The 25,534-nt window shown below is 45.8% G+C and overlaps 1 protein-coding gene and 1 long non-coding RNA gene across 11 annotated transcripts in view; both read right to left on the bottom strand.

Moving 5' to 3' along the window:
* SPATA13 (spermatogenesis associated 13) overlaps window positions 1-24,839 on the bottom strand; it is a 327,141-nt gene extending 302,302 nt beyond the window's left edge. For 8 of the 10 annotated variants that reach the window (XM_065533069.2, XM_074021714.1, XM_074021721.1 and 5 more), the window contains exon 1: window positions 19,811-19,909. In XM_065533069.2, coding sequence (XP_065389141.1) covers window positions 19,811-19,816 — 6 coding nt within the window. In that variant the 5' untranslated portion in view covers window positions 19,817-19,909. Of the gene's footprint in view, window positions 1-19,810; window positions 20,017-24,375 lie in introns of those variants that run through there. The other 2 variants (XM_015439064.3, XM_074021719.1) reach the window with 1 other exon arrangement.
* On the bottom strand, window positions 5,997-9,922 carry LOC141408951 (uncharacterized). The gene is made up of 2 exons (XR_012426763.1): window positions 9,797-9,922; window positions 5,997-8,051 (listed from the first exon to the last, which is right to left on the bottom strand). It is a non-coding gene; the product is annotated as an uncharacterized lncRNA (long non-coding RNA).
* Window positions 24,840-25,534: the final 695 nt, after the last annotated feature.

Raw genomic sequence — 25,534 nt, 5'->3', positions numbered from 1 at the left:
ATTACGCATTACTTGATTTGTGGCACAGAAGCCTTAATTCAAGTTCCTCATGAAGACATGCACAGTACTCTTTCCTGTGTGCACTCCACTCATTATTTGAATTCTCAATCTTCTTACCACCTTCTCTTGTAAACCTGCTGTTATCTCATGGCTCAGTAATGAAATTGTTACTGGTGTCAGAGAAGCTGTGCTTAGTTTAGGATTTCTGTAATTGAAACATCAAAATGGCTTAATCCAACACCTTCTCTGAGTGATCTGGCCTAGGCACTCCCCTCTCAATAGGTGCATCTAAGCATCCATACACACACACACACACACACACCCCTGCATTTAGACCAGCATGGGGAAAGTGCTACAGACAGAACCATCGAAAACCAGACAGATGGGATTTTGAATAAAAGGGCAAATGCTGTAGTTTGGAAGACTGAGCCAACAGCCACAGAGAACTGTCTGCCCACATAGTCCTGGCCTGAGTTCACAGGGAAAATTAACAGAGGAAGAACAAATGAGGGTAATTTTCTCTGTTCACCCCCTACATTCAGAAAAATATTTCATTGAGCCACTTCTGAGGACATCAGAAGCGAAGGTTCCAATAGGGCCCAGTTCCCACCTGGGACAGCCGATGAATGTGATTTTACAACACTGTGTGTAACTGTGTATGGGAAAGACAGGCCTGGACGGGTCCTATGTCCGTGCCTGCCACGTAAGGACTGCAGAGGAGCAGCAGGTAGGAAACCTGTTTCCATCGGAGGGTACGGCCAGTGCCTGTGGTGACGGGGCGGGGGGAGGTCACACGAGCACTGGATGCTCTTCCCTCCTCAAGGAGCCGGACGAGGCTTGTGGCAGGTCCTCTTCCAAGGAGACTCCAGGAACTGGTGAATTCGTGAAGCTCCTGCAGTCCAGTCAGTCCAACTGGGAGCGACAGGGAGTCTCAAAGACCAACACACTCACCCTCTGACTACGCCTCAGGCCACTGAAGCCAGTCTTGTGTTTCCCCAAGCCGAGTGCTTGCAGACTCCACCACCACCAGCTCCTCTACTCCTTCCCCCAGAGTGTGTCACTCTGTCCCCTCTCTACGGAACGCGGAGCTAGTGTGACATCTCCCTCCTACTCGAATTCGTTTGTCAGTGCTTCTGACTCTGAACACCACAAGAAGACACACTTTTTCATCTACCTCCTGCCTGCAAGCCCAACATAGAGACTGGTAGATATCTGTCATTCCACACATTCACCAACATGTTTTCTGAATCACGGGTATAGCGTTAGAGTGACCTATTGAACAGGTGCGTGGACACATACATGACAATTATCTTAGACCTATTCTTGTAAATGACCTCATGTGACAGAAGTCAAAAGCTATGACACTGCTTTTTTGAAGCCCATGCCTCAAACATGCACCGGACCCCACCTTTGCCACTGCACAGTGACCTCTGGTCACTCCCTCTCGGCCACGTAAGATGTTGACACGTGGTTCACAGTGCACCGTCCACCTCTGCTCCCACCCGCCCCCTGGGTGAGTTCAACGTCTATGTGAGGGACACTGTGGCCATGCAGTCTCCTCACCTCCCATGTCCCCTTTATCTCACCGTCCTTCCCACAGCCACACTCCGGCCTCATCTTCTGAAATCACTGCCTGAATCTCCGGGGCCAGTGCCGGAGCCTCTCCCCACAGATCACTCGCTCAACCCTCACCGCTGCTCCCTCACCTCCCAGCCCCACCCAGTGCTGATTCTTTTTACTTCTTCAACTCATCAGGTTCTCTTTCTTCATTTCCCTCCATATCCACAGCCATTATTGAACATCCCTGCCAGTATACAAAACTCCTCACCCCTCCAGCTTCCCACCCAAGTCACTGGGATGAGTGTGGTGCCCTGGTGAGTCTGTGATGGGAAGCATCACCATCAGGACACAGGGGCACTCATGGGATTGACCCCAACAGACACAGCGGCCAGCCCGGCCACCCTCCCGCCTTTCCCTGGAGGCTTATTCTCCCCTCTCCATGACCACTCCTTAACGCAATCTCCACTCTCCTCAAACTTCCAGCCCCACTGAGCCCCACCCCGACCTCACCTCTCTCACACCCTCCTTCTCAGAAGAAGCAGGTGTTCCCAGACAGACACTCCCTCCACCTCCACTCCTGCAACCTTCCCGTGAGACACATTATCCCCCTCATCCTGCCCTTAGCGCAGAGGCGTCGCCTCCTCTCATGCCACTCACCCGCTCACCCTCCACCTCAATAATGTGACACTGTTACATTCCCCGTGTCCTTGTATATGTGACTACTACTGCTCTACTCTAACCTTAAAATGTAATGTGGCTACGAGCCTGGGTGACATTACCTGGAGAGAGTAGGTGGTGAGAGTAGAAGAGGCCACTTGGCCAGCCTGGAAGAACTGTGTCAGATCATAATAGTAGTAGCCAAGGAGGACAGGGGGCGAGGGGAGTGGACAAGGGGGAAACACAGAGTGCAGCAGCCAAGAACTCAGAGCAGGGAGAGGCTGAAAAGCAGTGGTGCTATGTTACAGCAGCCTAGGAAACAAACACTGTCCAGTCCCAAATTCACACCTCTGACCCGGGGAATATTCCAAATTCACACCTCACCCAAGGCTCTTCCGAATTTACATTTCTCATCCAGGGCTCTCACAAATTCATACCTCTCACCCAGGGCTCTCCTGAATTCAAACCTCTGGCCCAGAGCTCTCCAGAATTCACATCTCTAGCCCAGGGCTCTCCCGAATTCATGCCTCTGACCCAGAGCTCTCCCGAATTCACACTCTAACCCAAGGCTTTCCTGAATTCACTTTCTTGAACACAAGCCTTCTGCATGTCCTGTTGCCCTTCCCTGAGAATCCTTCTTGGGACCTCTTCCCCACCACTTCATAGACGGGATCACATTAGCAAACATCTTACGTTGTTGCTGTGTACTTGGTTTGTGGCCTGTCTTCCCCCTAGAGGGCAGGTTTGGGGACAACAAGGGCTGCATCTGCCCTGAAAGTCACTCCTTGCGCGGTGTCTGGAAGGTTCCTCCCCACCAAGAGCTGCCTGGCTTAGACACCTCACCGCCCAGCACTGTCTTTCCCTGGGCTCCACACGCCTTCCATATTCTCCATCACTGGACTTTGTCACCTGCTGCTCCCTTTGAAACCTTTTCTGTCTTTGTATCAGCCTGTTAAACTCTTACTCATGCCTCAGCTGCCCCAAGACCTACACTTCCTCAGTGAAAGCTTCCCAGCCCCCAGGCCAGGTCAGACCCTCTGTTGTTCTCTTTCAGGGCACAATGTCCTTCTCCTTTCTAGACCATCACAGCTGAAATTTCTGTCTTTGATTTTGTGCTCGTTTCATCAATGTCTAACCCTCCCACTAGGTTCCTTACCTCACCGTCCTCGGTGTGAAATGCCACCTTTGTGTGGTTTTAATACGCATTTTGGTGATTACTAATGAGGGCAAGCACTATTTTTCATGTTTATAGGCCAGCTCGTTTTTGACTGTATTCTACTACACTGCCTGTCTTTCAGGCCTGGCAAGTTAAACATTAGCTTTGCTGCAATTCAGGCATTTGGCCAGGAATATTAACAATAACAGAGCTGCTCTGCATAAGTATCTACATGAGGGAAGTCTGCTATACAGAATGAAAAAGAAGATTTCTCATTCTTAAAAAAATGGAGTAACAGGAACCAGATTTACTCTCTCACTGACAATAAAAGCAACCTAAGTATAAGAAACACCGGTTTGCAAACATTAGATGCCAGGCTATACTTGAGCGTAATCCCTGAGAGGTAGAAACAAATAGGCTGAAGGTTTGGCTTCCCCAGTTACTGACTGGAAGGGGTTTACAGGCTGCAGCTCAGGCAGGAAGAACCCAGCCTGAGCCTGGAGAGCTCCCTAACTCGAGCTGGAGTTGGGAGTCCCACAAGGTCAAGGTCTGTACAATTAAAACGACCACCTGCTGTTCAGGCAAAATAAAATGAGAGATAGACCGTGTGATGGGTTGGAAGATTTAATACTGTTAATATGCCAAATCTCATCAAATTGATCTAAATATTCTACACAATGCCAATCAATATCCAAACAGGCTTTTTTTTTTTTTTGGTTGAAAATGAGGATCTGTTTCTGAAACACATGGAAATGAAAAGTGACTAAAATGACCAAAACAGCCTTGAAAAAAAATGGAGGACCTACAGCACCTGACTCTGAGACTTATAAAACCAGTTATCAAGATAACCAACATTAGGCCGAGTACAGTGGCTCATGCCTGTAATCCCAGCACTTTGGGAGGTCGAGGCAGGTGGATCACTTGAAGTCAGGAGTTCAAGACCAGCCTGGCCAACGTGGCAAAACCCCATCTCTACTAATAATACAAAAAGTTAGCCTGACATGGTGGCATGGGTCTGTAATCCCAGCTACTTGGGAGGCTGAGGCTTAAGAACTGCTTGAACGTGGAGGCAGAGGTTGCAGGGAGCCGAGACTCTGACACTTCACTCCAGCCTGGGGGACAGAGCAACACTCTATCTCAAAAAAAAAAAAAAAAAGTCAACGTTAGTGAAAAGATGGAAAATTGATCACAGAACACCAACGTAAAGCCAACTGATTTTTAACAAAATGCAAAGATAATTCAATGGAAAAGTATCATTTTTTCACCAAATGATGCTAGAACAGATGGATGTTCATGTGCAAAAAAAAAAAAAAATGAACCTGAATCCATATCTCAGGCCACATATGAAAATTAACTGAAATTGGACCATAGACCTAAATGCAAAACCTAGGTATATAAAACTTCTGTAAGAACACATAGAAGAAAAACACTGTAACCCTGGATTAGGAAAGGATTTCATAAATACAACAAAAAATCACGATCCATAAAAGAAAACAACAGACAAATTGGATTTCATCAAAATTAAAAACTTCTCTTTTTCAAAAGACACTGTTAAGAAAATCAAACAATAAGCCACAGTCAGGGAGAAAACATTTGTAAATCATGTATCTGATAAAGATCTTTTATCCAGAACATGTTTATAAAACACTCTCAAATGCAATAATATGAAAACAACCTGACAAAGATGGACAAAAGATTTGGATAGACATTTCATGAAAGAAGACAAAGATGGAAAATAAGAACAAGAAAAAAGCTCAATGTCATTCGTCATTAAGAAAATGCAAATTAAAACTAATCCAAGACACCACTACATACCTTTAGAATGGCTAAAATGTTTTAAACTGATGATTCTAAGTGCTGTTGGGAATATAAAGTAACTGGAACATTCTAAGGTGGGAACATTCACTGCCGGTGGGCAAGTGGAATGGTGCAAAGACTTTGGAAAACAGTCTGGTAGTTTCTAGAAGAGTTAAACATATGTACCACATGACCATTTGTACATAGATACTACCCCAGGAGAAGAGAGTACATTTGTCCACACACACACCTGAAACTGAATTCCTGTAGCAGCTTTACTCATCATAGCCCACGACCAGAAACAATCCAGTGTTCATTCCCAAGTGGCTGGATACACAATGGAATACTACCAATATAGTTTGTCCCCTCCAAGACTCATGTTGAAATATGATCCCCAGTGGTGGAGGTGGGGCCTGGTGGGAGGTGCTTAATTCATAGAGGGTGGATCCTTCATGAGTGGCTTGGTGCCCTGTCAAGGCAATGAGTGAGCTCTCCTCTATTAGTTCAGAAGAGAGCTGGTTACTTATAGAGGCTGGCACCTCGTCCTCACTCCCTTGTTCCCTCTCTTGCCATGTGACACGCCTGCTCCCCCTTCACCTTCCACTATAATTAGAAGCTTCCTGAGGCCTCAACAGAAGCAGATGCTGGTCCGACACTTCACACACAACATGCAGAAGCATGAGCCAAATAAACTTCTTTATAAACTACCCAGTCTCAGGTATTTCTCTATAGCAATACAAAATGGACCAATATAACTACTAAGCAATGAAAAGCCATGAACTAGTAATACACGGAATGACGTGGATAAATCTCAAATTATGCTGAATGAAGTAAAAAGATTTTATAACGTATGATTTCTTTTGTATAAAATTCTAGAAAATGCAAGTACCTTATAGTGATAGGAAGCATCAGTGTTTGCCTGGGAATGTGGGTACGGGGAGGGTTGGATTACAGGAGGCATGCGTGTTCTACTCTTGGTGGTGATGAATATGGACATGGTTTTGATTGTGGTGGGTATACACAGATGTACCACAGTGTACACTTTCAATATGTGCATTCTATGCCCGTTATACCTTAACAAATAAAGAAAAGATAAAAATGGAGACCATTTCTGCTCACAGTATTTTTAGTTGAAACTGATGGTTGTTTAAGCAGAAAAGCCATCATTCTCAAGAACCCAGGTATTTCCATCAATCATGACTGATCCTTACAAGAGTGGTTAGAAGCCCAGGACGAATACTCGTTATTCCATTATTCGCTGTTCTTAAGAGGAGTAGGGCACTGGGAACAGCAACGGGCTCTCTGAGTCACACTCTCCTGCTTACAAGCAGGACTTACAAGTTGGGAAAAGCAGCCCCTGCCCACAAGACGATCTGAGAGGGCAACTGTCAGCACAAGGATCCTTATAAGGAAGAGGGGAGCCTGAGAAAGAGACTGGCCATAAAAGCAGAGGTCAGAGGGAGGCAACTGCTGGCTCTGGAGATGGAGGAGGGGCCATAAGCCAAGGAACGCTGGCAGCCTCTTGTTAAATTATGTTTGGCCTAAAGCTGCCTCCTCACATACTTTAAGTCTGGCCTCAAGGCTTCTTGTGCATAGCTTCTTCTGCAGAGTCAACTGTAACCTCACTGATGCGTAAACATCCGATAAGCTACTCTTTTAACAAGTAGCCAAATCTCAGCCAATCAGCCAAGCACAGGCCGCCAACCATTAAACTTGTTCAGATAAGGCAAGAGCCCAGCTGTGACCAACCCAGCTGTTTCTGTACGCCACTTCGTTTTCTTACGTCGCTTTCTTTCCTCTGTCCATAAATATTATTTGACCATGTGACAGCCCCAGTTCAGTCACTCTGAACCTCTTCTCGTTCTGGAGGCTGTCTGATTTGCAAATCGTTTTTGGCCCAATTGAACTCTGAGAAATTGAATTTGCTGAAAGCCTTTCTTATCTGGCTTATCTGAATTTTTATGCCCTTCTCACCATTCTCTACACTTTTCAAAGAGTTAGAGCTTTTGTTCTCACTTGCAAACACTAGTGTTAAAACTCTAGAAGGTAGAAAGGCAAGGTGGCGGACTCTCCCTCATGGCCTCAGAAGGAAAGTAATCCTTGAGTCAGCCCAGTGAAGCCCACTTTGGACTCCTGACCCCCGAAATATGAGATAATAATCCCATTAGGTTCATGGTAACTTGTTACAGCAGCACGAGGAAACTAATCTGTAACCTACCCAAAACCCTTCATCTCCTCAGAGACTCCAACACATGGTTAGGGTCTGTTCTCTTCCGGAATGAGCAACCTGAGTTCTGTGTGTCTCACAGGTCCCATATCTTATCTGCTCAGTTGTCTCTGCAGCTCTTCAAGTCTTTCCTGAAACAGGAAGCTCAGGCAGAGACAAAGCACATGCTATCAGGGTCCAATCAGTACTCAGAGTAAAAGACGACTACTTCCTCCACGCAGTTCAAGGCAGCCTCACTCTTCCCCAGTTCTCAGGAAACGTGGCTTATCTGAATTTTTATGCCCTTCTCACCATTCTCTACACTTTTCAAAGAGTTAGAGCTTTTGCTCTCATTTGCAAATCAATACGTGAATTAACACGACCCCCTCTATTTCTCTGCCTTTGTAATTTTTTCAGGAGATTTTGGTAAGAAGAATCAAAGCTTTCCAGATCACAAAATTAGATTGAGTATAGATATGAAAATGCGTATCAGATACAGATGAAATTCCATGACCTCACATTTTTATCTCAAAGGGAAAACTTCAGTCGATTTGGAGATTCCGTCTGTTTTGAGCTAAAAACGGCTGCCAATTAGGTCCCCTGCCAGAGCTGACCTCTGTTATTTCCTTCCCATCTGGGCTGGATTCATTTTAAGTTATCAGCATAATCAGTTATCTAAAAATAAGTCAGAAATAATAACAAGTTCAAAAATCAAGGCCCAGTGATACTGATGTTAATGTCAAATCCAGTTAAATGGGAGTCATCACCAGGATTTGATTAAACCAAACAGGGAAAACAAAATAATCTTTGATTTACATGTGTTCAAAGATCACACCTTTTTCTTTCTAGGGATAAAATCAGAAGATCAGCTATGTATGATAAATAATTTGAACATGCAATTTTTTGTAGTGTTACAAAAGCAAATGAGATTGGTATGTATCTTCGGGCGCTTAAGGATGCCAGGGTTCCCAAACCTTGGCAATACTGACATTTTTGGACATCGTGTTTGGGGGCTGTCCTGTGTATGGTGAGATGTTTAGCTGCATCCCTGCCCTCTACCCACTAGACATCAGCAGCAGCATCACACACACAATCACGGCACTCAAAACCATCTCCAGACACTGCCAGATGTCCCCAGGAGGCACAATCACCCCTAGAGTTCAGAACGCTGAGCTAAACCAATTCACCTGTTTAAAGCAAATGCTTCGTAACAGTGCGCTGATGTGCTTTTAGGTTTTAATCTGCCTTTTGGCCTAAAATGTAGGGCTTGCTTGCAAGCCATTTTCTTTATGACTGTAAGGGAGAAATAATCTATTGCCTATTGACTATTAGAATTCTACTCTTCCATTTCCAAAAATGAGTGCTCTTTATTCCTCTACACAGACTCCAATATTGCAGAGGTTAAACAACAGCACTCTATGCTCATTTTATTCTTTTCTCACCTTCATTACTCAATGACGAACAGAAAACTTCAACATTTCCCACGTGTGGTCATTAAAGATAGGCTACCAGTTGCAGATAATTAGCAGGACCTACCCAGCACTTAGAGGATCTTAGCAGTCAGGGCCTGAAGGGCACCTGTGGTCACACCGGCCAGTCCCACACACGAACCTCCTCCCCAACACCTCTGCTTCTAATAGAAAGTTCTGCCCTTGTTAAGGATGATACCTCATCCTCCAGCTTTCACCCTAAGTCTGCTCTCTGAAGCCATGGCAAGACTGTCTCATTCCTCCCTCTATACAATAGCTGAAGCTCCATTTGAGAACTGAAGCTCCATTCATTCTACATTAGATATGTTTCAAATTCTTACCAATCAACATGAGCCTACACACCATCTTTTTAATTATGGTTTTGCCACAGGTTTGGCCAAAGGTGCTTTCAGGGAGCAGTCTAAGTCCCTAATCCTTTCACAGTAGTGTTTCCTTTAGAAAATTTTTCTGAGTTGGAATTTAGAATGCCAGGAGTGTAATTTCATTTACCCCAAAACTGTAAGAATGACAAGAATACCTGTCACTGGCAAGAACAGGCTCTGACGCCAACGCGTGGCAGCCACTTCATAATTCAGAAGGACATTTCATTGTAACTCCTTGTTACTTGTCAAAAAACAAAACAAAACAAAAAAAAACCCACCACTTCACAGATTTCAGGGAATCATCGCTCACCCCAGCCAGCTGAACCCGCACATATGCCTTGAACATAAGCAAATTTAATTCCCCAGACAAATCTGTTGTTGGAATATGCAATGACCTCACCCTTAGGCTGCATAAATACTGCCTGCTGTGAGCAGGGGTGGTTTACAGCTGGATGGGGAGTTTTCATGGGGAAGTACCTAGAGATCCCCTTAAAAAGCAAGCCTGGATGCTTCCTCTCCATCTAGCCAAAGGATGGGCTTTCCTAGGTAAATTCTCACTTATCCTGACCTGTGGGTTTGAATCCGTGGTCCAACAGTGTCATGCAGGGGTCTGTGGGAAGGGCTGGGGCATGGACAGGCCACATGCACATGGTATCAGGTCCTGGGCCGGGAATGTCCTTGGCAGGAACTGGCATGAAGCACGTGACATCTGTGAAACAACATTACTCTTCTGAGAGGTGCATGCTTTCTCTTATTTGCAGAGAAGCCTTATTGCCGTAAATGTGCAGACAATGGAAATATGTTTGATGATATGGGTAATGCATTGCTAGGAAGAACAGTACTTTAATATCACCTACTTCAGTCACACACTAGTTAGTGGCAGATCAACTAAAACCATTAATTAAAATGTTGTGGTCTATGGGAAAGAAACAGTTGAAAGCCACTGTCTTGGACTACAAATGTAACTGGGCTGATCAGTGATACTCTGAGGCAGCAGTTGTGATTCTGCAGTCGCAAAGTGCCAGGCTTAGGAACCCCAGCTGCCACAGTGGGCCAAGCCTTGGGACACTCTTGTCCATGACCTTTCACCGCAGCAGGTTCATTGCTCCTTATGTGGCAACTTAGACTGTGGATTTTTTTTTTCTTTTTTTTTTTTTTGAGATGGAGTCTCGCTCTGTCGCCCAGGCTGGAGTGCAGGGGCACGATCTCGGCTCACTGCAAGCTCTGCCTCCCGGGTTCACGCCATTCTCCTGCCTCAGCCTCCCAAATAGCTGGAACTAGAGGTGCCTACCACCACGCCCAGCTAATTTTTTGTATTTTTACTAGAGATGGGGTTTCACCATGTTAGCCAGGATGGTCTCGATCTCCTGACCTTGTGATCCGCCTGCCTCGGCCTCCCAAAGTGCTGGGATTACAGGCGTGAGCCACTGCGCCTGGCCGACTGTGGACTTTTAAACCCATCTCTGCTGATGCTTCCAGGCTTTTCTGAAAGCACAGCAGCCTGGGCCAAGCCCAGGCACATAATATGATGATCAGAGCGTGTTGATGAAAATATGACAGGCAGCTGTCAGGGCACAGCTGGCTTGATGGAATTTCCATGCTGCACTGTAAACAGAGGAATAGTAGCTGATGCTTCCTAGCTCCTGCCGTGCCAGGCACTGTTGGAAGCGCTTTGCACACATGGCAGCAGCTGCCAGCAGTCCTCTATTTCGGACGGTCTAGACAGTGTTTCCCAGCATTGTGGAGCCAAACGAGGCCATGTCCCCAAGTTCCATCCAACTACAGACGTGAGTTTTCCAGGAAGCTAAGGAACCCTAGGCTGCAGGATCCCTCTGCTGCAGGGCCCCTTTCAAGTCCAGGGAGGGGCTGTAGCACATGGGCCACTTTGTGTTCGTTCGTAAAGAGGGTCCCCAAAACTGACCCTTCAGGCCTTATCATACCTGGGACTGCCCCTGCCAACATTATTCTCTGGTCTGTGGGTGTAATGGTCCTGGAAATCACACATCAAAGACACAAAGCCTTCATCAGCCTGGATCCCTGTAGACTTCATGGAGCAGAGCCATCCACCACCACCAGCACCTGCCACCGAGCAGACACACCTGCAATTATTGATTGTGTCAAGCCACCAAAATGTTGGGCTTTATTACAGGACTTAGTATCACCCTAACGAACACATGCCTTACTTTATATAATTCTCTTATATACCTCATGTTGCTGTGAAGCACAGAGACCTAAGTACACCAGGTCACACAGCTATTAGGAACAGAGCTAGACTCAGACCTCCTGGACACTGATGGAGGCAGCAGATCCCTGGGTTGTAACATGGACAACCCATGTAACTGGAGTCTAAACATGGTTAGACTCCAGTTTTCCACTTTCTACCAAGAACCCAGACCTGAGGAGTGTCAGGGAGGGTGGTTCTGGACCTCAGTAATCTCAATGCAAATGGACCTAACTATTCTACCCACTTCCTAGGTTTTGTGAGGGTTAAATAAAATAATCCATGTAAAATATTTAGCAGAGTGCTTGGCTTGTAGTAACCACTCAACAATGGCAGTGCCAATCATTACAACAACCCCATGGTCTTCATCACTGTGTCCTCTTCCCATTTGGGGTGGCTTTCCACATTGCACTATACCAACGCCTGAGTGAACACGCTCACCACTGCTTGGCATGGAAGACTTTTCTTCTCAGAAACAATACAGAAAACAACACACTCACCCACCCCCCAACCCCAGCCCACCTGCCCCCAACTCAAAGTCTCCTTAATCTGATTTTCCACAAATGAAGGTCATTGTGGGATGATTACTCTGTTGTCCTCTTGGTGTTAGGAGCTGAGAAGTATATTTACTTCTTGAACAATTTTTCACAAATGTGCCCAATATGCATGGTGCTGGCCTTGCTATGAACACGAGTCATCAATGCATTGGAGAAAAGAATGCAGTCATAACAAAGACAGCTGGACACTGGGGGCTGGGGCTCACTAACTTTGCAGCACGAAGCCCAGTGAAGGAGAAGTTTTTTAGGACCACAACATTCCCTGTAAATTTTCAGGGAGAAAAGAGGAGCAAGAAAAGAAGTCATCTGAGAGTGTCTTCAGCTGAAAGTTTGCTTACTTTAGACAGAGTGCAATAAAATATGGCCTTTGCTATTTTTACTGGACTGCATACTGGTTAGACCCTAAGTCCCAAATCAGTGACTACATTCTGCAAACACATGATTTATTGCACTGAATCAGCCACAAACCACACTTACATCTCATAGAGGGACAGGAATGTATGAAAAAGAAAAGACAGCATAGGTTCTTAGATGGGCTGCCCTTGAAGGCAATTTGAGTGATGCTGCATTCCTAATCCATCGCTTCCTCACCAGCCCTGACCAGGATCTCTGCCCTAAGCCTGTGTGCCCCTTCTCCACTCAGGGAGCTGCTGCCCTGCCTGGGACTCTGCCAAGACAATTAGCAGGTGTCTGTTTCTCCTCTGCCTGATCTTAGCCTTGAGCAGGCTTCATCTTCCTTCACTGTCTTTCTCACAAGGCCACGGGTACACCAGGCAAATAAAACTGCAGCCAACTCAGCTTTCTCTTCTTGCCACACAGGTTTCAGGATTTGTGGGGAAGACACTCAGGGTCTCATCCCAAGACTCTGAATGTGTGATACTATCACAACCCACTGGCACCCAGTCACATCCCATTCCCAGAAGGCATTCTCCTTTAGTTCTCCAGCCATCTTTCAACAGTCATCCATCAACAGATGTTTATGAGCAATCAATAAGTTAGGTTCTGGGTGATCACGGGAAACAAGGTAGATGTGATCCTGCTCCCTGGGCATTTACAGCTTCGTGGGGTGCACCCTTTTGTACAAGGAAGTAGGCAGTTACAGCATAGGGCAATTATGCAAGCTAAGGGACATTCTGGATCCTAGAAGAAGCCACTAAACCAGGCTGGAGAGTGTTGGGTAAGACTTGCTGGAGGACAAAGGAATAGAGCTGCTCAGGTTGGTGGAGACTGGGGAGTGGAACAGAGGAGAACATTCCAGAAAAAGGAGCAGATTCAAAGGTTCTGAAACAAGGGTGCACCCTGAGTTTAAGGAATTGAGAAATTACTATTGGGAACAGTGGAGTGTAGGAAGGAGTGGGCAATGAGTAAGGAAACAGAGGGAGTGGGCCAGGGCATGCCAGTCCAGAGGCCATGATAAGGAATTTGAGTTTTATTCTAGGGGGAATGGGGGCCATCAAAGGGTTTCAGCCAGGGATATAGTCTTATAAAACCAGAGAGTTGCATTTCATAAACTCCTCTTAGTGATAGATCATACAACTGCTGAATGTGGAAAAGTCTGAAGGTAACGACTCGGCTGGAGGTGGCTGAGGGAACCCAGCAGGGATTGGGTGGCATCTGAACAAGACGGTGGTGACCAGGTGCAGGGGGGTGGACACACTGGAGGGACTGTTTAGGTGGAACTGGTTGGCAGTTGTCTTACTCTGGTTGCACTGCTGTAACAAAATACCATAAATTGGGTGGCTTATAAACAACAGACGTTTATCTGACAGTTCTGGAGGCTGGGAAGTCAAAGATCAATGCATCCGCAGATTCACTGTCTGGCGGGTGCCCACTTTCTGGCTCACAGACGGTGCCGTCTCGCTGCATCCCCACATAGTGGAAGTGACAAGACAGCTCTAGAGGCCTCTTTTCTAAGGGCACCAACCCTGTTCATCAGGGCTTCTGTCTTCACGATCTCATCACTTCCCAAGGCCTCACTTCTGACACCATCACCTTGGGGGTTAGATTTCAGCATCGAATTTTAGGGGGACACAACTTTCAGCCCGTGGCAAGAATGGAGAGAATAATACAAAAAACAGTGGATAGATATGTGGAGAAGCAAGACAGTAAACTCAGGAACTGGGACGTTTCTCTGTGGGTCAGAGGAATGAGTTCAGAGTGGGGCATGTTGAGTTTGAGTTTTCCAGTATGCAGTTAGCTGCATGAGCTGAGCAAATGATATTTAATAATACACTATTTTGGGTTGTTTTTTTCAGTTCATACCAAGTTACTTATGTGTATGTATTCAACTTTTAAAAGATAACTTGAGTAAATCTTTTCTTTTTTTTTTTTTTTTTTTGAGACAAAGTCTCGCTCTATCATCCAGGCTGGAGTGCAGTGGTGCGATCTCAGCTCACTGCTACCTCTGCCTCCTGGGTTCAAGCAATTCTCCTGCCTCAGCCTTCTGAGTAGCTGCGACTACAGGCGCACACTACTTCTTCTGGCTACTTTTTGTATTTTTAGTAGTGACGGGGTTTCACCATGTCGGTCAGGCTGGTCTTGAAATCCTGACCTCATGATTCACCTGCCTCGGGCTCCCAAAGTGCTGGGATTACAGGCATGAGCCACCGCGCCCGGCCGAGTAAATCTTAACATTAAAACACATTGTGAGACTAGAAATTTTTGTAACTTTCTCACAATGATACTCTTTCTTCAGCATATGAACCATTTCAGTAAGGCCTCCTACCGCACTGGACTCACCCCTTAATAAAATCTACTGTCACCAAGCCAGTATTTGATCAATGGTGTTGAAAAGCAGGTTTTACTAATTCTCAGACAAAGCTCCTGTTTCATAGGAGAGCTCCAAAGATTCCCGCAGGCTGCACACTAGGGATGCCAAACAAAAGGATATTTTTCAACAACAGCCAATATAAAGAAGAGGGAGGAGAAAAACCCAACAGCCCAACTGAGAAATGGACAAAGGAAATGAACAGATAGTTGCAGTAAAAGAAATACAATGGCCCTGAAACATTCAGAGATCACTCAAAACAGGAGAAATGTAAACTAAAACTATACTGAGACATCATTTTCCATCACGAGATGAGCAAAGATGAAGGAGTTTGTTCACATGCTGCATTGGTGAGGGCTTGGGCAACAGATTCTTTATAAAGGAGACATAAATTGGTACAATCTCCATAGAAGGAAATTCATCAACATCCCAAAATTTAATGTGCCCAAAACATTCTTCTCAGCATATCAATATTAATAATTCTGATTGACCAACATGCTTACACTTGTGTGAAATGGTTTAAGTTCATAGTTATTCACAGAAGCATGGAAAAAACTGAAAGCCTATCCATAGAGACCTGGTTTATGTAATATGTTATAACCACAGAACAGAATACCATGCAGCCAGAATACCATTGTAAAGATTTAAAATGGTGAAAACAACCCAAATTTCCATCAGCAGGTGAAGAATAAACAAAATGTGGTCTGTATACATTACGGAATATTACTCAGCCTTAAAAATGAACAAAACTGGCTGGGCACAGTGTCTCATGCCTGTAATCCCAGCACTTTAGAAGGCCAAGGTGGGCAGATCACCTGAGGGGTCAGGAGTTCAAGACCAGCCTGGCCAACACAGTGAAAGCCCATCTCTACTAAAAAATACAAAAATTAGCCAGGCGTGGTAGTAGCTGCCTGTAATCCCAGCAACTCAGGAGACTGAGGCAGGAGAATTGCTTGAACCCAGGAGACAGAGGTTGCAGTGAACTGAGACTGCGCCACTGCACTCCAGCCTGGGTGACAGAGTGAGACTCTGTCTCAAAAAAAAAAAAAAGAAAAAGAAAAAAAATTCTGACATATGCCACAACATACACGGGCCTTAAGAACATTACATTATGTGAAATAAGCCAGATGCTAAAGGACAAATACTGTAGAATCCGCTTATAAGTGGTACCTAGAGTAGTTAAATTCATAGAGACAGAAAGTAGAATGGTGGTTGCCAGGGGCTGGAGAGGGGAGTGCGGAATTCCAATTGTGTGAGATAGAAAGAGTTCTGCAGATGGGTGGAGGTGAAGGTTGCACAACAATGTGAATGTGCTGAATGCTGCTGAACTGCACACTTCAAAACGGTAAATAAAACACCAAACTTTTCCAATCTGGAGCTTTTACCTTCTAATTAGTCAACATATAATTGCATAACCAAATTCTTACTGGCAAAATCAGGTTTTTGGAGGAAAGAAAATGCTTAATTCAGTGGCTGACTGCCTATATTGGCTAAATACAAACAAGGTTGCAAAAATAATTTTGGCAGATTCCCAGAGCTAAGAGTAATGAACATAATATTTAACCTTAGAAGTGCTTAAAACTTTTCTGCAAAGAATAGAACTCTGCTATCAGGGGAACTATGGATTTTTACATTATTCAAGCTATCTTTTATCCACTGAAAATGTATTTTACAAATAGTGTGGCTCCTCATTTCCAGGTCATAGACATATTCTAACAGCCAAGAAAATATTTTCTGAAATACCACATTAGCTATCTAAATAGAGACACAACCACTGAAAGAAAACCTGCTAAATAAGACCCCAAGATTACCTATCCGATAAACTAAGAGATCTGCTTTCATTATAAATGAATGTCTCATTTTACTAAGAGGTTCAGTGTAGGTTTCAATCCTCTAGTTCATTTAAAGTATCAATCCAGGCTATTCTAGGCACACTGCCTATGGGGTAGGCCTGCCCCAGGTGGAGCAGTAACACACACACACACACACACACACACACACAGATATATCCATTCACCTCCAAAATACCAAGATTTGAAACTTGTCAAGATTTCCCATAATGTAAAATGATAGGTGACTGTGCTTCACTCTAAATATACTGAACTCCCTGCACAACGAGATCCCATGATGTTTCCAATCTCAGGAAACGACAGGCGTCTGCGCCTGAGATGGAATACAACAGCAAAAACAGCCTGAAGTGACCGAAATTCCTGTGGCCAAATGACTGCTGCATGGCCCCGATGCTCTCTCTCAAGGCTAAGACATCAAAGCCAGGAGCAGCTGAAGACAACGCAGTTTCACAAAGGAGTAAACCAAAAGGATAAAGTTGAGAAATCCACATCTTGAAACATTTTCCCAGACAGACTTTCCCAACCTTGTGTATAAAAACAGGGAGATACCATCATCCTTGCAGCTTCCTAGAGACACCAGGGGACTCATGGATAAAAGGCCAAGGGGTTGATACTTGAGAAACATTTGGGATTCTTAGAGAAGACACGTTCCATTTTAGGCTGGTTTTTAGAAGGAGCAGAAGGGACCTTAAAAACTAATCAAAACCCTCTTCCTGCAGATGACACATGTACATCTTTGGGAATCTGGCTCGATAAGCATTTATGCAAGGTCCCAGTTCCCCCGATGCTCCTCTGCCCCATTCTGATCCGTGTCTTGTTATCTAAATAAAATTCTTAGATGCCCTAGTTTTCACGGCGCAAAGGCTTTGCGCAACAAAAATAACATTTTGTTTGTTTGGAATTTGGCATCTAGTTTCCTTAGAAAGAGGTTACACGATGACTAGGTCCCTGGGCCAGCCGAAATACCATGGTATGCTAAAAACACCTGCAAACCTAACCCCCAAAACTGCATTTATTATTCCAACTTGAAATGCCAGGAAGGATGGAATGAGCGACAGCTTCACTCCCTTCTCCCCGGGGACTCCTCCAGCTCCAAATCACTGCTGATATCATGAAGCGGGGAGCTGAGGTCCGCGGGTGAGGAGAAGGGCACCTGCGGCTAATCCAGGTGACACTTGGTCCCCGGGCTGGCTTCCTCGTCCCTGTGTGTCTCTTCTCCCATCCGTCTCAGCATATGAACCGCTGGCTGTTGTCCTCTCTTCAGTAACCATCTAGGGTTGTGACCAGCATTTTTCTCCTCTGCCTGCTGTTGCCCTCAATACAGTCTTATATTCTTATGTTGCCTCCGTATCCTTCTGTCCTGGAAATGAACACTCAGGCACTTTTAAGACTTTCCAGTGATTTATGACTACCATCAATAATGAAGAAAGAACAGCCCTCTCCTCCTCTTCTTCAGCCCAGTCCCTCTTTTATTTCCTTCAGACCCTGATGAAATTCCTCCAGGAAGATAAGGCTTGAAACCCCACAGCCAGACTCACCCTGGGGTAGACACATCCAGAGCTAGGATTTCGTGAGCTGCCCTCACCAGACTGGAGGAAGACCCTGAGCTGAAAAATGGGACACAGCCTGGATTGGGCTTGGGGTGATGCGAACATGCAGGAGACAGGTAGGAGGAAAGACACCACAGCAAGGGAGGATCTGGGCCTCTGGCCATTGAGGCCCCACAACAGGCATTCCTGGGGTGGCCACACCATGACACAACCTTTCCCATGATTCCCTGTGTGCACGGCCGCTCACCCTCAGCCGGATCATAAACTACTCAGGAAGAAAGGTCATGACACATCTCGTGCCCCCGTCAGCACTGAGTATACAGGCTGTGACTGGTCAATACTTGTTGAGTGGTTTGAACTTCCAAGCCACTCACCGTCATTACCATCTTCGGTAGCAGAGGGGAAGAAAGGGCATTTCACTAGGCGCAGCCTGAGGAAGCCATCAACAGCCAGAATAACTGTCTTCCTTCACTCTTTACACATTTGTGTTTGGTGGTTCTGTTCCTTAATTTGAGGAGAGTGCATCCAAGGCGAGCATTTTGATTAAAAGCTGCTATAAAAGCAACAACTGAAGAGACCAGCTCACCTCCTGAATCTGTGCCAGATGATTTGCACAGCTGGCCAGTTACACAGATGTCTGGCTCAAATAAGGAGAAACAGACCATTCTACCTTGCAGGGACTTGCATCACATTCAAAGCTGACTTTTCAAACTCCAAGTGCTGGCACTAATCCCTGTTCTAATTAAGTAGGCACAGCTCTCAGAAACAGGCAGCGTTTTTTGGCTGGGATAACCGTGACTCTTCCACACAAGAATCTGGTTCTGAAAGCGCCTGTCAGGGAAAGCTGCTGGATCTTGTCCAAGCAGTGCATTCCGAACGCTTTCCGTGTTCCTTGGAAAAGCTCCACCAGGTGTGCTGGCGCCCTGTTCTTCAGCAGGGATACTGCAGAATTTCATCCGGGGCCTCACACTCGGAAGCAAAGAGGAACGACTGGGGGGAATGCGAGGAGGACACAGACCACAACTCCACCACTCACGGTGGGAAGGGCAGGCGCCGCGGGGCTATGACAGAAACAGATTCCTAGAACAATGCACACGGTTTCTATTCAACTTACAGAGAAGGGCCAAGAAGCAACCTCTTAAAATTCTTCCAGCAAATGACAAGACATTAAATGGATAAAATAGAAGACTACTCTCCCTCCCTTTGAAGGCAGAATATAAAGTAATGAAGGAAGTTAAGGAGACAAACGCAGGTACTTTGAGACGCTGGTGACTGGTGAATCCCGGAACTTCTGCGGCAGAAGACTCCGCAACCTTCTTCTCTGGCTGACTGGAAACACAGTATTGATTTCGACCTTTACAAAGCAGACACTATGTAGTCCAGCCAAGGGCAAGGCACTGACCACAAGACCTGCAGGCTTCCCTCTAGACCCTGTTATTTCATGACCACATATTTTAACAATTGGAGTTTTTGCCACGCATTCCAATTACACCCTTGTTAGTTGCTCAATGCCTTTAGTGAAAACCTTCAGATTCTACTGGCTGCCCTTCACAAACAGTCTGAAATGCTCTGCCACAGGTATCTTGTTAGAAATAAGCATGGATCACGCCATGCAGGCGGAAGGTTGCCCAGCTTACCTTCATGGCCAGGATTCTTTGAGGCCTACACTTCGCGGTCTGCACGGTGTTGCCATTTCATCTTCATCAGGCCTGTTGTGTTGCACAGGCAGCGAATATGACTCCAAGCACTCCGCAGCTCAAAAAATGCAGATACACACGTCACCGCTAGCTGGAACTAGGGTTCATCTTCCCTGGTCAGAGCTTGGAAAGGTTTGAAGCTAGCCCTGCAGAGAGGAGAGTGAAAATAAATTATGAAGCAAGCTAAATAGAGAATTCAGTTCTGGATTTTTGAAAAAACAACCAGCAGAATATACTAATGTAAAAATAAATGGCCACTATTTGCTCAACCATTTATTTGCGCTAAGAGAAAATACTAACGAGAATAACAAAGTAATTGAAACAGGTAACAGGTCTTGTTTTCAAAGTCATAGATCAGTGTCAACTTTGTAATTCTCTGCTCTGGGCTCAAAATGCACAGGATGAAGTCCTGACCCCAGTACCTCAGAATGGGACTGTATTTGGAGATAGGGCCTTCATAGCAGTAATTAAGGTATAATGAGGTCATATGAGTGGGCTCTAATCCAGTATGACTGGTGCTCTTATAAGCAAGGATTAGGACACAGACAATATAGGAGGTTGACCGTGTGAGGACGCAGTAAGAAGGCAGAAGGCAGTTGGTTGTAAACCAAGGAGCAAGGCATCAGAAAAAACCATCCCTGCAGACTCCCTGATCTCGGACTCCCAGCCCCCAGCACTGGGACAATCAGGTCTGTTGCTTAATCCCCCAGGCTGTGGTATTTTGTGATAGCAGCCTGAAAGAAGACACTCCCCCATCCCCTCACTCCCATTTTTGAACAGTGGCTGGTTTTTGATCAACTTCACTTGACTCTTCCTTCTCACCCTCACTTCATTTTGCTCCAGAGAGCCCCTCACTAGCTCCTCCTTTCACTTGCCCTGCTTCCTTGTCTTTTAAAAGAGTTTCTCTCACATTCTTCCCAGACAGAGCAGCCGCCTTGGGGATGTGAGGGAGAGAAGGGATCTTGCACCGAGCACCCCAGAGCTGGTGAGAGACCCAGCCTCCCAAAGTTCACACATGTACCTGGTTTGCAATGGCAGAATAAAAACCATGTGAAATGGTCAGAAGATGTACCTCTTCCTTTCTGGATGACCCTGACTGACTCGTTCAACTTCTCTGAGCTTCTGTTTTCTACCATGTTTGAAAAATGGTGATGTGAATTCTTGAATGGTTGTTGTAAGGCTCAATGAAGATAATGCATTGAAAAACACTTCATATGCTAATCACCACAACTCAAGTTTTTCTACCTATGAAATAGGTACTACCTAGCATTTCACAGTATAGTTTAATGAGAAAAAAAAAAAAAAAAAAGCAATCAGCACATAAGCAAAACTTTTGTGACTCAGAATAGTATCTATAAAAGTATTATTTCTACTCTAGTTTTCATCAGTGCAGTAAAGTTTATTTTTGTTTTTTTTCTGCCAGTTAATATTTATGAAGAGTGTTGTATTTGGTATTAGGAAGAGAATTCTAAAGACACAAAAGACCTGGTCCTTGCCTTCAGGGATTCTGCAATCTATCTGAAAAAATAAAATTGTAATAGCAAAATAACTTATAAAATTAGTTCAAAGAGGTTTTCCAGGCTGCTGTGGAAAATGCATAGCTAAGTCTTCATGCAGGACCAGCCCAGTCCATACTTGAACTTTCTAGGACAACTTTCCAGATAGAAATTTTTCCTATGACCTCTCTAATGTGGCTGCAAGTGCAAACTAAGAAATGTGACAAAACATTTAAAAAGTTAATAAAAACTTAAATGATAACTAGTGTATTTTGCTTTAAACAAATCTCATGCTATAATGATTTATTAAATACAGTACTTTAAAACACAAACTCTTTCAATGTTTTAAAATGATGAATAACCAAATTTAAATTTTCTCATTTACTTACCAGGAACCCCTGAAAAAAATATTATTGACAATGACAACATTCCAGTTGGAAAAACACATCTTCAGAATGCAATTGGTATCTGATTTTAGAAATAGGTGACTTTAGAAACATCTCAACCAAAAACAAAATTGCATTATAGTTATTGTTTTTAAGAAAATCACTTACCATTATGAATGATCAAAATATGGTCATTCAGGTAGTGAGGATTTAATCATCAAAGGGCGAAAGTTCCAAAATATATGTCGTAGCAGGGGCTTTTGGATCTTGAGCCTGACTCGCTGTGACATGAGGCTCATCACTGCACTTCTCTGAGTGCTGGACTCCTCCTGTTTTAAATGGGTCCAATAATGCCTGCCTTGAAAGAGCAAAACCCACAAGGCCAATGAAGCTCCAAGCTCAGCTGCGGTCAGTGTACCTCCCCTGGCCAGTAGCAGGGGCTGCTCTGGTGGCGTCTCACAATGAGAATGTTATGTTTACAACTGCTTTCCCAGCACTTTCAGCTCCCTAAACTGTGAATTTTTCTTTTCTTTTTTTTTTTTTTTTTTGAGACGGAGTCTGGCTCTGTCTCCCGGGCTGGAGTGCAGTGTCCGGATCTCAGCTCACTGCAAGCTCCGCCTCCCGGGTTCACGCCATTCTCCTGCCTCAGCCTCACGAGGAGCTGGGACTACAGGCGCCGCCGCCTCGCCCGGCTAATTTTTTGCATTTTTAGTAGAGACGGGGTTTCACCGTGTTAGCCAGGATGGTCTCGATCTCCTGACCTCGTGATCCGCCCGCCTCGGCCTCCCAAAGTGCTGGGATTACAGGCGTGAGCCACCGCGCCCGGCCAACTGTGAATTTTTCTAATTCAGTTTTGTGTGTGCCTCTCACCACTTACCTCTCTGCTGTCAAGTCTAGCACTGCACACAGCACATAGTACAGCCTTAATAAATGTTTGATGAATGAATATCTAAGTAAACAAATAATTTGTAAAATAGAAGCACTACTGTAGCTACAGAAAAAAACTGCTCTAAAAAAGATCATTCAAACCCCTTGCCATTTTTTCTGTAGTATATGGCTAAAACAAGTAATCTTTGACCTAGTAAGACAAACTTACCTGGCACATCTCCATGTAAGAAAATACCCATGGAAATAAAATGAGGCTGATTCTCTCCAGTCCTTTGTGAAAGTCGCATCTTTCTAAAGCATTTTAAGATCCAACAGTAGAACTGTCTGCACTTTGAGTACTGTGCCTAATATTTAGTACTGCTACCTGCTTTATTTATTTTTCTTTTGCAAATGTTTTTGGTTAGGATGTTTAAAAGGCTGAGGAACAATTCGTTTCGTGGATCCAAACCTGGTTCCGCATTTTATTTTTTAAATAATAATTAAGGAACTCCCGTCAGTAGATGGTACCTTACAAACGAGTAAACAGAATATATTTTTTAAAAAACGTTGTTGGCCAGGCGCAGTGGGTCACCCTTGTAATCCCAGCACCTAGGGAGGCCGAAGCGGGCGGATTCCCTGAGGTCAGGAGTTTGAGACCAGCCTGACCATTATGGTGAAACCCTGACGGTATTAAAAATACAAAAATCGGGCCGGCCGCGGTGGCTCGCACCTGTAATCCCAGCACTTTGGGAGGCCAAGACGGGCGGATCACGAGGTCAGGAGATCGAGACCATCCTGGCTAACACGGTGAAACCCCGTCTCTACTAAAAAATACAAAAAACTAGCCGGGCGCGGTGGCGGGCGCCTGTAGTCCCAGCTACGCGGGAGGCTGAGGCAGGAGAATGGCGAGAACCCGGGAGGCGGAGCTTGCAGTGAGCTGAGATCTGGCCACCGCCCTCCAGCCTGGGCGACAGAGCGAGACTCCGTCTCAAAAAAAAAAAAAAAAAAAAAATCAGCCTTGTGTAATGGCGGGCGCCTGCAATCTCAGCTACGCGGGAGGCTGAGGCAGGAGAATCGCTTGAACCTGGGAGGCGGAGGTTGCAGTGAGCTTAGATCCGCCACTGCCCTCCCACCTGGGCGACAGAGTAAGACTCTGTCTCAAAACAAACAAACAAAACAAAACAAAACTGTTAAGTAGGAGTACTATTCTTCATGTCTTCCATCACACCACAATTCAAGTATTTTCAAAAGCAGAGCATTAAGGCATTAGTAGGTGATAGCGCAGGCGCCTTACTCCCTAACCAAGTGACAGCGGCTGCCAGCGGACTGTGGATTGACACCGAGAGACACGCGTGTCCAGCGAAGCATCAGGCTCCAGGGCTCCCGCAAGGACGCTGAGCCCGGGGCATTCCCGGTCTCCACCGCGGCCGCTCCGTCGCCCGGCAACGCAGCCACGCCGCGGCTCGGCCCCGCCCCCGCTGCCATGGCAACGCGACCGCCGAGCTGGCTTTATGCAAACGCTGCCCCGGCGCCCCTATGCGCTCGCCCCCGGGCCCCCTGGGGCTGCGGCAACTTTTCTAACCTCACCGCGCCAGCAGCTCTGTCCCTTCTCCTACCCGGAACCGCCGATCAACTTTCATCCCCACTTCAGTAAAAAAAAAGTTCCACCGACACAGGATTTAGGACAAACGCTGCTTGGCTCTACCTTCTCCAAAAGTACGGGCGAGGTGACAATCGACAGAGAAACCCCACTTGCCTGTCTCAGCATCCCTCCCATGTCCTCAGAGGGTCGCTGGAGGGATCCCAGCATCCAGCTCCGAGCTGGAAGTGGGAGGAAGGTCACCGAGAAGCCAACGGGAAACTGTCCCGGGTGCGCGCCGCCCCCATGCCCTGCGCCCTCTTCATTTGCTCGGCCGGGCCGGGAACTCCCAGCCGCTGGGCCCAGGACCGCGGCGAATCGGTTTCTGGCTCCCCGCCCAGCAGAGCTCACACCGGCTCTGGAGGGCTGTCTGGATGCCGCGTTTCCCTGGCGATGAGCAGTTCAGCGTCACCCTCTGCGGCCAGCTCGGCTTCCAAGGCCGGGGCTGGGCTATTGTTCGCTGTTCTTCGTGGGGAGGATGGTGGCGGGCCTGGGCTGAGCCCGGAGCGGGCTGACCCGAGGCGAATTTCTTGCAGGCCTTTTCTCTCCCGCTTCTCCCAATCCCTTACTGTTGCATATTCATAAGAAGGCGGGGTCGTTTCCCATCTCCTTTGAATCCCCCAGGCTTGAGGATCAGAGGAAAAGAATTGGGGTATAAGAGGTTTGGGAGGGATCACTAGGAGGCGAATAGGGTGGGAGAAAGAGTGGTGACACAGACAAGCAAATACAGGATTCCTGTTCACAATGTCTTCCCCCACTCTCAGGCAGCAAGCGCGCACGCACACACACACACACACACACACACACACACTTCTTAATGCCTGAACTGGGCAAAGAAAATTTCAAAGAAATCCTGACTGAAGTGGGGATCAAGCTGCCAACACATGAACTTTGGCAGATACATTCAACCTATAGCAGACAGTAAAACTATCACGATTGGAAAACGATATAATTATATCCCAAGAGAATCGATTGTTAAACTATTAGAAGCAAGGGAAATTCGAAAATAACAATGTATCAAAGATCACTATGTGGGCTCAGTCGCAGAATGTAGGTGACAGAATTCATCAGTGAACATGAAGGTAGACCAATAGAAATTATTCAATTGAAAAACAGAGGGCTGGCATGGTGCCTCAAACCTGTCATCCCAGCATTTTGGGAGGCCAATGTGGGGATAACTTGAGGCCAGGAGTTCAAGAGCAGCCTGGGCAACATAGCAAGACCCTATCTCTACAAAATAATATTTTTAAAAAACTTACCTGGGTGTGGTGCTGCT

This window comes from Macaca fascicularis, chromosome 17 (assembly GCF_037993035.2).
Source record: "Macaca fascicularis isolate 582-1 chromosome 17, T2T-MFA8v1.1".
In the NCBI taxonomy this organism is placed as follows: domain Eukaryota; kingdom Metazoa; phylum Chordata; class Mammalia; order Primates; family Cercopithecidae; genus Macaca; species Macaca fascicularis.
This window is presented reverse-complemented; position numbering and strand designations above follow the sequence as displayed.